Consider the following 15,876-nt stretch of genomic DNA (forward strand, 5'->3'; position numbering starts at 1 on the left):
AAGGTCGCCATTGACGCCATTGTTTCTTCCAGCATGGTCCGTAGAATTGAACGTAACTCTTCCGCCACGGAGTCAGCAATCGAAGGCGAAGATTCCACCTTCTTGGTCCTCGAAGATTCCACCTTCTGGGCCTCGCTGACACCAACCTTCAGGTAAGCCCGCGAACTCGACATCAGACAAGCCCGCACAAGGTCGCATCTAGAAGTGAGGCCACACGAACACGACAACCTGGGTCGCCGCCGGCTAACTTCTGCAGCGTAACACGCTCGACTAGTCGCCTGAACATTATCAGATATGATAATAGTAATTTTTTCAATCTGTGAAAAAGAAAGAAAAACCAACCATAACACAAATACAAGCCGTAAATAAAGACGCCATTTTGCAAATGGCGTCCGACACGACAACCGGCGATCTATAACAACATTTCATGTAATTAACACTTGGCAAGTCAAGCGAAATACGCGAAAGACATATGAAAGCTAACAAAAGCTAACGAAAATTAAGGTGAAAAACATTTCACCCAAACACAAAGCCAGTCAACACAGACGCCATTTTGGCAAATGGCGTCCGAGAACCACGACAACCGGCAATATAAACACATTTCATGTAATTAAACGCTTGGAAGTCAAGTGAAAATACGCGAAAAGAACATACGAAAAGCTAATGAAAACGAAGGTGAAAAACATTTCACCCAAACACTAATACAAAACCAAAGGTCTTATAAAAGTTGACTCCAAACAGAGCCAAGCAAAAGGACGTCCAGACCCTTTAGCGAAGAGAAAAAGAAGGAAGTTACAGTCATGTGACCGGAACTAGAGAGCAGTATGCAGTAGAAGAATTTAGGCCATCCCATTGGCTGTTGGGATGTTCGGACCAGACCACTTGCGTGGGGGGGAGGTGCACTTGTTTGAGGACAGGTAATGTCTATAGAAATGATACAATGGGAAATTGTTGCATAATTTAGTCACACTCCACTTCACCTTCAACAAATCATGGTCCCAAATAGGCCTACTTATGACAAAACATGTAGTCCCACCTATTACAGCCAAAAGTTCATGTGGTTTAGGATTAGGTAGGTCTAACTCATCAGTTACTAGAACTATATCCACGTAACTGAACAATTAGTTACCCAAGTAAAACTCACATGCATTGACTTCCGGGTACCTATGATTTTGAAATATTGTCCCCTGAATGAGGAACATCACAGACGGTGGTGCTGAGTAAGAATTTCTGCCATCGATAACGCTCCTCAATGCTCTGATCTATGGTCAGTAATCGACCATGTTACAAATTTGTACTGATGAAATTTTTAGAAAACAGTTATCACTTATTGGTAAAAAATTGCCTATGGCAATCTCAAATTTGCCATCAATAGGCAGCCGTTTAACACTTGACAAATTCTTAAGTTCAAGCCCTGAGTATACCTTCAATGAAAATTTGCATATATCGTGCTTTGAAAATTAACATTTCATATTTTTTCCCAATTGGCTTGTATCCACAAAAATGTGATTACAATTTTAAATTACAGGGCTAGCTTTGTCACTCACCAAAATCACCAACTGCGAATTTTTAAAACAATTGGTGAATTTTATTTCAATTTGGCGAAAACATTTCATACCATGATTGATAGTGCATTTTGTCGAAGAACGAATTTTTTTTTTTTTTAAATTTAATAGATAACTTCACAAAACTGTATTCTTGCCCAGAGCTAGCCATGACTTACCTGTGACAGCATCGATACAGTTGAGAATGATCTGCATGTTTTTATCACAGTGAGCCTCGTCTTCGTAGAAGTACGTCCTGGCACTGATCACCTTGTCTCGGCGATCGCCAAACTCCTCGTGAGCCCGGAACCTGCCCACTGGGTCAGCTGTAGAACATGCAACATGCTTATAATAATTGTGTATACATGTAGTTCTGTAGGTGTACAAAATATATTTTATTGATGTAAATGATTGTAAAAAAAAAAATATAAACACAATTTAAAAAAATAATAAAAAATAAAATAATAATAATGAAATAAATGTCTAAAATGAAGATTCAATATGGTTTAAAAACATCAACCCTAGTTATCAGTTACACATGTCCCTAGTTATCAGTTACACGTCCCTAGTTATTAGTTACACAAGTCCCTAGTTATCAGCTGTTATAGTCTTATTTGCACTTTACATAGGCTTCTGAGAATTAAAACAAATCTTGATAAAATAGGTTATCCATAAATAATTTATTCAAATAACCCTCTTTTTTTTTGGCATAACTCATTATACATAGAAATGACATCTGAAATTTACTGCACAAACAAAAAATAGGTTACATAAAATTAGATTTGCTTGAGCGATGCACAAATTTGGAAATTTTGACATATTGTCTTTGTGAGGAAACCCGCTACATTTTTCCATTAGTAGCAAGAGATCTTTTATATGCACCATCCCACACACAGGATGGCAAATACCATGGCCGTTGATATAGTAGTCGAGGGGCACTGGATGGAACGAGAAATAGCATAATAAGCCCATGAATGGGGATCGATCCTAGACAGTCAGTGACTTTAATAAATGATGCTTGTCACATTGCTGATGGCAAGTGAAAACTAAACTGGGAAAGCCATAAATGTCTTGAGTACATACATGGATAGGTAGTTTGTGTCAGATGCCTGCAGCAGTAAAAAGGTCACTGATTGACAGTGACTGACTGACCTATATTTACATATCCCTGACCTCAAAAGAATGTTAGGTTTTTAACATCTTTTTATATACATGCATGGTTTCTTTCTTGTTTTCAACAAAAACCAATGTCTGTCACACACAAGAACTGGACAAGCTTATTAACTGATATTATACAGTTAGAAATTACCAATTCAAATACACACGTACCGGTATATCTTTTATGTGTGAACTTTATGCTAACTTACCGTGGTGGCAGTTGTTTATTGTTGTGGTGGATAAGCCATAAGAATTTAGTATGGTACGACCTGAATTCACATTATGGTGTATACCCCCCACCAAGGGTGAGTTTTAATAGCTCAGTTAGAATAGAAGGTTAATGCCAGTACACATAAAGAAGGAAGGACAGTTTTATTTAACGATTCACTAAATACATTTGAATTACAGTTATATGGCATTGGACATATGGTCTAGTACCATACAGATAATGAAGGAGGAAACCTGCTTCCATCACTACACCTAAAGAAGCACTAATAATTAACAATTAACTGCTGTCCTGGACAAGGACCCAGGATAGCTATTGTGTGTGCCCAGGACAATGCTTGAACTATATTATAATTGGATATAGGTACAAATATAAAGTAAAACAAATTTCATGTTAGAAGACAGAAAATATCAATACTCAATATGGTATTATCTTAAAATGCCTTTCCATTATATAACTTACATGTAGTTTAGATATCATGGCACCACAGACGAGATACTACCACCCTATCATATTAGTTTAGATATCATAGCACCACAGTTGAGAGATCCACCATCCTATCATATTAGTTTAGATATAGCACCACCCTATCATATTAGTTTATTTATCATAGCACCACAGTTGAGAGATCCACCACCCAATCATATTAGTTTAGATATCATAGTACCACAGTTGAGAGATCCACCACCATATCATATTAGTTCAGATATCATTAACACCACAGTTGAGAGATCCACCATCCTATCATATTAGTTCAGATATCATAACATCACAGTTGAGAGATCCACTATCCTATCATATTAGTTTAGATATCATAACACCACAGTTGAGAGATCCACCATCCTATCATATTAGTTTAGATATCACAACACCACAGTTGAGAGATCCACCACCCTAACATATTAGTTTAGATATCATAGCATATCAGATGAGATACTACCACCCTGTCATATTAGTATGGATATCACAGCATATCAGATGAGAGCTCCACCACCATATCATATTAATTTAGATATTATAGCACCACACGAGACACTCACCACCCTATCATAGTAATTTAAATATCATTAAAATGCTGATTACTATTTAATAAAATAATTAGAATAACTTACTGGCGATGTTCGATGGTTCATTCTCTGGAACACAGCTCCTGTAAACATGAAAACATGAAATGTACAGTCAATATTAAGTCCCATATTAGACCAGTTTAAATCACAGGAACAAACTCAAGATTTGCAATGTTATTTTTGAAAAAGGGCATCTACAGTAGTCCAAAGTGGACTAACATGCCTAATATTTAGCAATCTTCCCCACAAACACCCTGTGAACAAAGATTTTACATCTCTATACACAATGTACTAATGACGTAATGCCTTTAAAAAATCTCCAAATGGCATAACCCTTTTATTTTCCAAGTTAAAGCCTGTTGAAATTACAGCTTTAAAAGAGGTGACTGGTAGTACATACATCATTTTAGCCTGCCTGGCTTCCTCCTCTGATATACAACAAAACTGGAGGGGGTTGCAGGCAGTACCATTTTCCTGGACCTGTACCAGCATCTGTATAAATTACAGCTTTAAAAGGTGATTGGCAGTACATACTTCATTTCAGCCTGCCTGGCCTCCTCCTCCGATAGATCTTCTTCCACGCTGTAGTCGAGGATCGACTTCACACCAAACTGGCGATTCTTGCTGATCAGAGGCTTTATCAACTCCTGGTCCTCCCCTGCCACAAAATGGCCATAGAATGTGGATTTCATGAACAGTCGAAACAGATGTTTTCCCATCAGTTTCCGAGACCATTTTAAAATCTGAAAAAAACAATATAAAGCTCTGTGGTGACTAAAGTTGACTGGGTGTGGGTGGATGTGGTTTATTCTTTAAATCTCGAATTTAAAGGTATGGTCAACTCAAACAAGAGCCTTATCTGTTGGAAAGATGCATACCCGGACCACCAACACATACTGACACTTTAGCAAATGAAAAACGCATAATTTTAGAGTTAATAAAAAACCATGATTATTCCTGCTAACTGGGGGCAGCCATTTTGTTTCATTTTTGTGACGTCCGGTGGGATAGCTTGGGGCGAAGTGACGTCTCCTGACCATCTCCTGTATGTACAGTGTAAACAAAAGCAGTAATTTTCGACAAGGCACTTCTCTTTGATCAACCTGACTTGTAAAACAGCATAAATGACGTAATAATATAATAAACTATTTAACTAAATATATTTCAAGTTGCATTAACGGAACAAAATGGGGTCATAGTATTTTTCTGTTAGGCCTATTGATATGCTACGTTGGAGCAAAAACGACAACCCATGATACCCAAGTGATAATTTTCTTTTCTTTGGGACTACGTAATTGGTCAGTTCTGTGGTTTTAGATGGAAAAGTCTACTTAATCAATAGTTTTACAGAACTACACTATTTACAGTAATAAACCATGTCCATTACAATTTTAGGGGCGACAGGTAATTTTCCACAATACCGGTATGTATTTTTGTGTCTAGACAGCATCAATTAATTGGCTCGTCTGGTTACCAATCAAATACACACCTGCCAATCAGGAATCACAGGTAGAAGCAACTAACAGCATAGACCAATTAACTAAGAAAACACTCCGTGTATCATTTCAGTACGTAGGTTAATGCATGGGCAAAACATTGTTAATTGTTTCGACTTGTTGTGTAGCCACTTTGACAATGGTATTTTATTTTGTATTGAAAAATAATATTTATAGTGCTGGATATACTTATTGCTGGCTTACAGGGATGTGTATTATTACAGAACATTGCAATGTATGACTATTTATCATCCTGCAAAAAGCAGGTAGATTGTGCTTTTCTAGTTCTAAGGCTCATTCCTGACGTTACGCATTAAGTATTACGTAATCACCAGCTCGCCAGAGGGCGTACTCACTGAGATGGTACAAAATGGCTGCGCCCGTTATATATAATAGCCGTCACATTTAACCGTTTTATTAATTAACTATACGATTATACTTGTTGATATTAAGCAATAATGTGCATTATATATCATTGAATATGCATACCAGGCCAAATGCCTTAATTGTCCTCTCCTTTAAAGGAGAAAAAAAAACATATTTCTCATGTGGGTGGGATTTTGTTTATTTCAGGGGTGGAATCAGAGTTGTTTGATTTAAATCACTGCAAAAAAATCAAAATAATCAATGATTTCGATTTTTTTTTTTTTATTATATTTCATTTGATTTTTATGATTATTGCATTTATTTTTATTGATTATTTTGTAAACATGTGATTTATCAATTAACTTGCAGTAAAAAAAATGAAGTGTTATTTAAAATCAATTGTTACTTACGCTAGATAATTATTTTTACATATATTTATAATTGAATTGCAATTAGATTTCAACACCATGTAGTCTAACAAGTCATACTGATCAGTGACAATTTCCCCAAATAGAAGGTGTCAAGTGAAGCCACTCTGCTTCAATGTGGTAAATTGGATGAATTTGGGGATGCTCTAGAGTCAGATCTAACAAATGTGACTTGAAGTCACTGACTTCACGTGTCAAATCACCTTATATAGCCATCCTGGCTAAACACCAAGTACTTAAACATTAACTCAATAATCCCCAAAATGCATTTTGTTGCCTCATTTTTAGATGTTCGAGGTATTTCCTTTCAGAATGCAGTGAAGCTTCCAAATCGTGTATTTAATAGGGAGCAAGTATTTAATTCAAAAGCTCCAAATTAAAGTAAAAAAAAAAAAAAATCAAATAAATCTGATTTAAATTTTAAAAATCTGATTTAAATTCTTTTTTAAATCATGATTTTTTTCAACCCTGGGTGGAATTTTGCTCAGTATACAGCTTTCATCTGAGGTGCTTGTGTTATGGGATTGAACCTCCTCGGCAGACCCATTTGGGTTTTTCCCATCCCAACCAGTACCTCATAACTGGTGTATCAAAACATTCAAAGATAATGGTATATGCTGTCCTGTTTGTAGGAAAGTGCCTACTTAATTTAATATCCCTTGCTGCAGGCCTCAAGTGGTGTCGTGGTTAAGCCATTGGACATAAGGTTCGTAGGTACTGTGTTTGCAGCTCGGTACCCAGAGCGAGTTTTAACGACTCAATGGATAGGTGTAAAACCACTACACCCTCTTCTCTACCACAAACCACTAACAACTAACCCACTGTCCTGGACAGACAGCCCAGATAGCTGAGGTGAGTGCCCATGAAATTAATTAATTAAGATCCCTTGCTGCCAACAGGAAAATGCAGATTTCCTACATAAAGACTAAGTACATCAGATTTATCAAATGTATGAAATATGATAGCCCAGGGCTTCTAGATTATGGTAGCCCCACTCCCATGGCTAGTGATATTTAATGTTGGGCTAGTAAATAACTACTATTGCCATGCCCGACGGCTAGTGAATAACAAAATTGTCAAATGCTGGGGTTAAGTCTATTTTGTAAATATGTATATCCTGCCCCCACCACCACCACAAAATGTTAATGTTTTTAAGCTCTATCTCCTCCTTTAGGTGACATGTCTGATTATTACTATTAATTAGTAAAATTACATTAACTTAAAGTAAAGTAGGGCTAGTGAATTTGTAATCTTGGCTAGTACATTTTTTAAATCACTGTTCCCATGGCTAGTGGATTTTATAAAAATTCTAGAAGCCCTGTAGCCGATGATTAATTATTAATCAAGGTGTCCTTAAAAAAATTAATAAAATCATCCTTAGAAATTAAAGGAAAGGAATGTATGTTAACGACACTAGCACATTTTGAACCATGCCTATTTGATATCTAACATATTGAAATTTAATTATTTCAACACTTGGTACAGAGTGCAAGAGGAAACCTACTGCCACAACATAGGCTACTACTGAAAAACAGCAAAGGATATATATACTCACAGAAAAAAGTTCCTGTGCATCATTAACATTTCAGTGAGACGTATATTTTTAAAATGTACAAATATTGTGTTTTACATAGATGTACTATTTATCTGTCAAAAGTACAGTGCTCCTCTCCTATCTTCTGCACCTGAAGTGCAGTCTACACAATGCTTGGTACGCTGTCAGTGACGATGTAACAGAACAACGTACTGATGTACTGTCATGGTCGTAATTTGTGATCACCTACTCTTTTGCGTACAGTTCTTCTACTGATTGGCCTTAACTCAGGGATGTATTGGAATGTTAAACTTGTCATTTCCAAATGATTCCATATGTGTACCCGCTTGATATTGACGATTTGTTAACGTGACGTCATGTCCATAAATAGGAAAGATCCCTAGTATCCCTAAACTGCTTAGAACATCTCCGCAGACACTGCATAGTTTTCTTATGAACACCATTGGATACCAAAATGACTAGCAACAACGTTTGTGCCATTCTAACCTCAATCACACCCATCGTTCGTAGAAGTTAATTTTCTTGGAGGCGTGGCATCACTCTGTCGACAATTAGATACCAAAACACATATTTTTCTGAGTGATGAGAATCCATAGAATAGTTTTAGAGTCCAATGATAAGAAAAATGATGTCAAACAGGAGCACGTGACCAAGAACGCTAGTAATGCAACTTGTGATCACAACGTATGAATAGTTCATGCAATTAACAGGAAACCGCTAGAATATCGGAAGGATACATGTTCATTTACTGAAATTTTTATGATCAGATTTCTAGTAAATTAAATTATATATGCAATTATTAGGTGCACAGGAACTTTTTTCCGCGAGTATATATACTTTCCCATGAACATCCAGACATCTTTTATGTACAAACCAATTTTTGGAAATTGTAAGACCACTGACAATGATCGATGCTACAGTTGAACAAATTGTAGGCCAGGTAACTGCTTTATCAATGAGCTATACTACATCATACCAACCAAATGAAGGAAGGAAGGAAATGGTTTATTTAATGACACACTCAACACATTTTATTTTTCAGTTATATGGCTTCAGACATATGGTTAAGGACCAACCACCAAATGAATACAGAGTTAAAAGTGAAAATGTTTTGTTTAAAAGCAATGCAGCTCATTTACAAAGTGTAATTAACCCATAGTCAGGAAAACATGTACATATGTAAGCATGCCACAGCCTCTGATATATAGATGATACTCATCGAGTGTCTTGTGCTATCATAATTTATCAGCACGAGTTGATAAAAAGTATGAAATCTGAGGATGACAATAGGGGGATATTCTTTTTATCATCCATTATCATTCTTTCCATTTGCAACAATTATAAACAATGTCAGTAATGTGGGTTGAATGTCATTATATTTGGGAGCGGTAGACTCGTTAACAGAACAACAGTGGCGTGATGTCACTAATGATAGGTTAAGCATAGAAACATACTCAGTGACGTAACAAAAGTAAGCGATATTTCCTAGGAGAATATCACAGGAGATATCACAAATTATATTGCCAAAAGCCTCGGTTTTCATACTTTTATCAACTCGTGCTGATAAATTACGATATCACAAGATACTCGGTGAGTATCCTTTATAGGTCCTATATTAGACATAGAGCAATATTGCTACTTTGTATGGGGTTTTTTTTCAAAAAAATCTATTTTGCTTAAAATAGATTGGGAGGGGTTTTTTCTTCTCTTTTTTGTGTCTTTTTAGGGAGTTTCAGGTGTGTCTTTTGCACCTACATACACACAAACGCCTCCCCATTAATCATGGGTGTTGGATGATGATGGTAAATGAGTCAGAGGTGGGGGATGCCACTATATATTAATTTGATATTCTACTAGGAGAGACCAATGCATTATCTTCCGTAGTCTATATCCCCCCCCTCCCCCCAAATTTGCACACATGTCTAGTTAGGTGGTATTTTGTTCTGATTGTATAATCTAGATCTCAACAAACCAAACTTATCAAATCGTATCTTGACAAAAATGCTTCAAAATATTTATCATATGTTGAAGTGCTCTACGTATATCGGCCTCAGTGGCGCAGTGATGAAGCCATCGGACTACAGGCTGGTAGGTACAGGGTTAGCAGCCCAGTAACGGCTCCAACCCAGAGCGAGTTCTTAAGGGCTCAGTGGTGCAGTCATGAAGCCATCGGACTACAGGCTGGTAGGTACAGGGTTAGCAGCCCAGTAACGGCTCCAACCCAGAGCGAGTTCTTAAGGGCTCAGTGGCACAGTGATGAAGCCATCGGACTACAGGCTGGTAGGTACAGGGTTAGCAACCCAGTAACGGCTCCAACCCAGAGCAAGTTCTTAAGGGCTCAGTGGCGCAGTGATGAAGCCATCGGACTACAGGCTGGTAGGTACAGGGTTAGCAGCCCAGTACCGGCTCCAACCCAGGGCGAGTTCTTAAGGGCTCAGTGGCGCAGTGATGAAGCCATCGGACTACAGGCTGGTAGGTACAGGGTTAGCAGCCCAGTACCAGCTCCAACCCAGGGCGAGTTCTTAAGGGCTCAGTGGCGCAGTGATGAAGCCATCGGACTACAGGCTGGTAGGTACAGGGTTAGCAGCCCAGTACCGGCTCCAACCCAGGGCAAGTTCTTAAGGGCTCAGTGGCGCAGTCATGAAGCCATCGGACTACAGGCTGGTAGGTACAGGGTTAGCAGCCCAGTACCGGCTCCAACCCAGGGCGAGTTCTTAAGGGCTCAGTGGCGCAGTGATGAAGCCATCGGACTACAGGCTGGTAGGTACAGGGTTAGCAGCCCAGTAACGGCTCCAACCCAGAGCGAGTTCTTAAGGGCTCAGTGGTGCAGTGATGAAGCCATCGGACTACAGGCTGGTAGGTACAGGGTTAGCAGCCCAGTAACGGCTCCAACCCAGAGCGAGTTCTTAAGGGCTCAGTGGCACAGTGATGAAGCCATCGGACTACAGGCTGGTAGGTACAGGGTTAGCAACCCAGTAACGGCTCCAACCCAGAGCGAGTTCTTAAGGGCTCAGTGGCGCAGTGATGAAGCCATCGGACTACAGGCTGGTAGGTACAGGGTTAGCAGCCCAGTACCGGCTCCAACCCAGGGCGAGTTCTTAAGGGCTCAGTGGCGCAGTCATGAAGCCATCGGACTACAGGCTGGTAGGTACAGGGTTAGCAGCCCAGTACCAGCTCCAACCCAGGGCGAGTTCTTAAGGGCTCAGTGGCGCAGTGATGAAGCCATCGGACTACAGGCTGGTAGGTACAGGGTTAGCAGCCCAGTACCGGCTCCAACCCAGGGCGAGTTCTTAAGGGCTCAGTGGCGCAGTCATGAAGCCATCGGACTACAGGCTGGTAGGTACAGGGTTAGCAGCCCAGTACCGGCTCCAACCCAGGGCGAGTTCTTAAGGGCTCAGTGGCGCAGTCATGAAGCCATCGGACTACAGGCTGGTAGGTACAGGGTTAGCAGCCCAGTACCGGCTCCAACCCAGGGCGAGTTCTTAAGGGCTCAGTGGCGCAGTCATGAAGCCATCGGACTACAGGCTGGTAGGTACAGGGTTAGCAGCCCAGTACCGGCTCCAACCCAGGGCGAGTTCTTAAGGGCTCAGTGGCGCAGTGATGAAGCCATCAGACTACAGGCTGGTAGATACAGGGTTAGCAGCCCTGTAATGGCTCCAACCCAGAGCGAGTTCTTAAGGGCTCAGTGGGTAGGTGTAAGGCCACTACACCCTCTTCTCTCTCACTAACCACTAACCAACTAATAACTAACCCACTGTCCTGGACAGACAGCCCAGATAGCCGAGAGGTGTGACTAGGATAGCGTGCTTGAACCTTAATTGGATATACTAGTAAGCACGAAAATAAGTTGGAATAAATAGAATGAATGAAGTGCTCTAGGCACCATTTTATGAAACAATTTTAGAGGCTGTTCAAATATTATGTAATGCAATTTTTGTCAAAATTAGACACCCTCCCTCCCCACTGTAATGCTCCGTAATGCTAGACCATACACCGCCAAAAACTGTATGTTACTTTTGTAGACACCCCTTCCCCTCCAATGCAACATAACATTTGGACCACACCTACCCACCCCCTCAAGCATTACGTAATTTGCACTGGTGTATGAAGCGGGGGGGGGGGGGGCAAGGGCCCCCACTTTTCAGATATTTTGCTTTATATTTGCTTTATAATAGTGTAAAAGTGGGTAAATATAAAAGTGTGGCCCCCCCCCCCCTTTTTTTTTTGCTCCTTCCTACACCAATGATATGTGAATGGCCTCTTAGAGCTAAAATCATCTTAAATACATACGGTTGTCAGGTAGGCCTATTTAAAGAGATTTTAGCTATAAGATCTCTTTGTAAAATGTAATTCACATCCTGTTAATTTAATAGTGATTAGGGAAAACACTATTTAGACCTAATACAAACATATCTGGCATGCACCAAACTGTCATAATAAGATAGACATTCGAATAATCAAAAACACACTGGATATACAAAAATAAATAATTTTTTTAAAAAGACAACAAAAAAGAAGATAAAAACTGAAGAAAAAACCCAGACATAACCAACCCCCCTCCCCCTCTCCTCCCCTCTATGTTTTAGATGACCATTCACCTTTAAATAGCATGAACCAATGATTTTTTAAAAATTCAAATAGGAAACTCATTGTTTCAATGTTTGCATACATAATAGTATGGGTTTTAGAAGATGAATGCTTTTTGTTTTAATGAAAAAAGAGTGAAAAATTTATTTTTAACGAATTTTTGTATACGGCCGGTTGATGGACCTTTAAATATTTTTTTTCATTTTGTCCAAAAACCTGTATAATGAATGTAACAGGGCAATCATCCAAATAACTGGTGATTATTTAGTTTTTTACATGTAATATGACCTCTAATCTGATTGAAAATGGAAACAAATAATATAAAGCAGAATTAAAATGGTTTTAAGTATCGTTTTACAATGATATATGCAAGCAAAAAGTCACGTCTGCTATGGATATAAAGTGAAAATAGAATGTTCTAGCAGATTAATGTATTAACTTTTCTCATTGGCTATGTTTCCCGTGTCAGAACCTATCAGAAAAGAGCTTTCAGACGGAGTTTGTACCCATTAAATGAGAATGAATGAATGAATGAATGAATGAATGTTTAACGACACCCCAGCACGAAAAATACATCGGCTATTGGGTGTCAAACTATGGTAATGCAAATAAATAAAGTGATGATCATCATCAATATAAAAATTAGAGATTTAAACAAAAACAGTGTAAAGAACTGTGCAAAAATACAAATACAAATATCACAGAATTTTACGGATACTGAATTTTACTCTAAACTTCAATTTGTGCTGTATTGGCCATTCTCAAAGAGAATGTTACACCCCTGCACCACGGTGAGGTTACAGCACGCGCAGGGGCCATTAAATGAGAGAAATCTGGAGCCAGTTTTTGCGCAGACGCAATATTCATGCCGTCACGAGTTATCGTTCCTGTTGGTTCATGCTACTTTAAATTTATTGAATGATAAAACATGGCATGTATTAATTTACTATTAGCCTGAATATAAATTAGTAATAACTCACAGGTTCCTGGTTATTTACAAGGAATTTCAGAGAACACAGGTTAAAGACAACCAACGATCGGACGAGTTCTGAAGTCTTTTTGCTTCGGAAAGCCTCTTTTGCGTTCTCAAAACTCAGATCAAGTCGAGGGTGTCCAAATTCGTCCACGAATCTGCTGGCCGATGTTTCTGACAGTCTGTCTGTTTCGTCATTCAGTTTAGAAGATGCAGATGTCGATTTTAAAACATGTCGTGATAAATACCAACTCCGAATCGATGATTTTCTCAAATGTACAGTTAGTTGTCTGAGAGCCATGTTGAAAACTATAGTATAGCCCCAAGGTCTACCCTCGTGTGAATGTCAAAACATTCATTCATCCATTCAATCAATCAAATAATGGCAAAGGGAGATAATTGAATCAAAGTATATTTTGTTTCAAAAATGTCTTTGTGTATCTCAACATTTTGCGTTTCTGTAAATTTTACCCGTGTGCGCTGGCTTGGCAGGCGCGTGTGCTGGCGGATTATTTTGGGGGTCGAACCCCCCCCCCCCCCCCCCACTCCGCTCTAGCAAATTTTCTTCATCTTTTTTAATACATTTTCCTGGGAAACGTGACTCGACTCGCCAACAGTCGAGACCGTAGACCGTAGACCGTAGACCCCTCTATGCATAAATCTATGTAGACACGCCGTCTTTCGCGTTTTCTCGGGTATAGTACTTAAAGAAATAATTTTAGTTTGGTTTAAAGTAAAACGAAATCAAAAGAAAAACGCGTTTAGGAAATAAAAAATGATGCAAGTTGATTGTTGGCACGTTTCAGGAATTTATTTTTGGGGGTTGGGCTTTAGCCTGTGGCTAACAAAGTTTATATGGGTGATAGAATCACGCTTCCATGTAAAATACACCCACCCTACCCCCACCCTACCCCCACCCCACCCCACCCAGTCCCCTGCATGCGCGCCTGTATTGCTTTGAAAGGTGCAGTGCCTTTAACTGTTTTAACGTACCCCTATGCTTCATTGCAAGTACTTTCAAGCCTTTAACTTCTCTGAAACCAACTATAGACTTTGCTGGAGGTGTGTCTCAATACTTAATGTCGATTGGATAACTCGTTGTTTACAAAACAGTTCTATCAAACCATCGAAGGAATTTGGCCCCTACTTAAGTCACAATGAGATTATTTTGGGCATTATTAATAAAAAATCCATTTAAATACTTTTCGTAAATCTCTCTATTTTCCCAAGTACATGTAGCCTATATATTGTGGATTTATAATACAATACAATACAATACAATACAATACAATACAATACAATACAATACAATACAATACAATACAATAACTTTATTTCCATGTTCATATATGTATAATAAAAACATAGTCCGGTTGACCAGCAAAATTAAAGTACATAAAATATTAAACGCTAACATCAAAAAACTAAACTACAACTCTTGTCTAATAAAGTACATGTAGTGTAACAGGTTCTATTGTCTTTTGTCTGTTAATTAAATTAAATTTGGTTAATTAAAATAAATAAATATTATTAAGTGGCAGGGGGTCTAGTTAGAAGACTAGTTCGTGCTGTGTCCAAATCTGAGCAGAGTTGTGCGACTGTAATGAGTTGTGTTTTAGGGCAGTTGATGATATAATAACATTTTTCGTATTTATTTTGTGTTTGGAATTTTGGGAATTCTTGTGCGAGTGTAATAAAATATTTTCTTCAGTTCGTTTCTAGCTGTTTGCAGTCCACGAGAAAATGTGCCTCATCTTCCACTGCCTCTTTGCAAAGCTTGCAGAGTCGGTATTTTCTGAGAATATTGTGATACCTTCCTCTTTCGATTTCAGGGCGGTGTGCACATATTCTAAGTTTAGTTACATGTCTTCTTAGGTTACAATTATTTAATGTTTCGAGGTATAGGGCAAGTTGATATGGTCGTAGGTGTTTATAATATAACAGTTTTTCGGAGCCTTTTAATTTTTTGTTTAAAGTATTGCCTGTAGTTGTGTTGTAGTTTTTCAGTTACTATTATCCTGTTCAATTATTTAGACCCAAAGTTTTTTGCAAATGTTACGTTTATTTCCTATTCGATATTTGTTTTCTTTGCATTTACATGAAAACAAACCCAAACCCCGACAGGTTTTATATACAAATCATCATATAAAATGCACGAAGTTGACTTAATTCCACTTTTTAAAAATCTCTGTGTCTTCTGAATGCACGTTATTTCTCCTATAAATAACTAAGGTCATTTGCATAATCAAAAGCATCATTCTATAGTGCGTTTCAAACTAATGTTCGGTTCTATCGTCCTATCCGCACAAATCGTAGTATGACCTATATTTAAGAAAATATCTGTAAACATGAAGCAGGCGCGGATTCAGGTGGGGAGTTCAAGTGACAAAACCTCAGTTTGAAAAAAAAATATGTATCAAATATTATAATTATATTGTGGAATACACAAGCGCGCGCGCTAAAGGGAGAGACAGAC

At 38.5% G+C, this 15,876-nt stretch overlaps 1 protein-coding gene across 1 annotated transcript in view; it reads right to left on the reverse strand.

Moving 5' to 3' along the window:
- The window catches only part of LOC121368490, a 22,001-nt gene extending 8,254 nt beyond the window's left edge, over positions 1 to 13,747 (reverse strand). Inside the window, exons 1-5 of the mRNA XM_041493227.1 lie at positions 13,408 to 13,747; positions 4,530 to 4,738; positions 4,041 to 4,078; positions 1,692 to 1,870; positions 147 to 278 (exon numbers count right to left, since the gene is read on the reverse strand). Coding sequence (XP_041349161.1) covers positions 147 to 278; positions 1,692 to 1,870; positions 4,041 to 4,078; positions 4,530 to 4,738; positions 13,408 to 13,701 — 852 coding nt within the window. The 5' untranslated portion in view covers positions 13,702 to 13,747. The remainder of the gene's footprint in view (positions 1 to 146; positions 279 to 1,691; positions 1,871 to 4,040; positions 4,079 to 4,529; positions 4,739 to 13,407) is intronic.
- Positions 13,748 to 15,876: the final 2,129 nt, after the last annotated feature.

This window comes from Gigantopelta aegis, chromosome 3 (genome assembly GCF_016097555.1).
Source record: "Gigantopelta aegis isolate Gae_Host chromosome 3, Gae_host_genome, whole genome shotgun sequence".
Taxonomy (NCBI): Eukaryota; Metazoa; Mollusca; class Gastropoda; order Neomphalida; family Peltospiridae; genus Gigantopelta; species Gigantopelta aegis.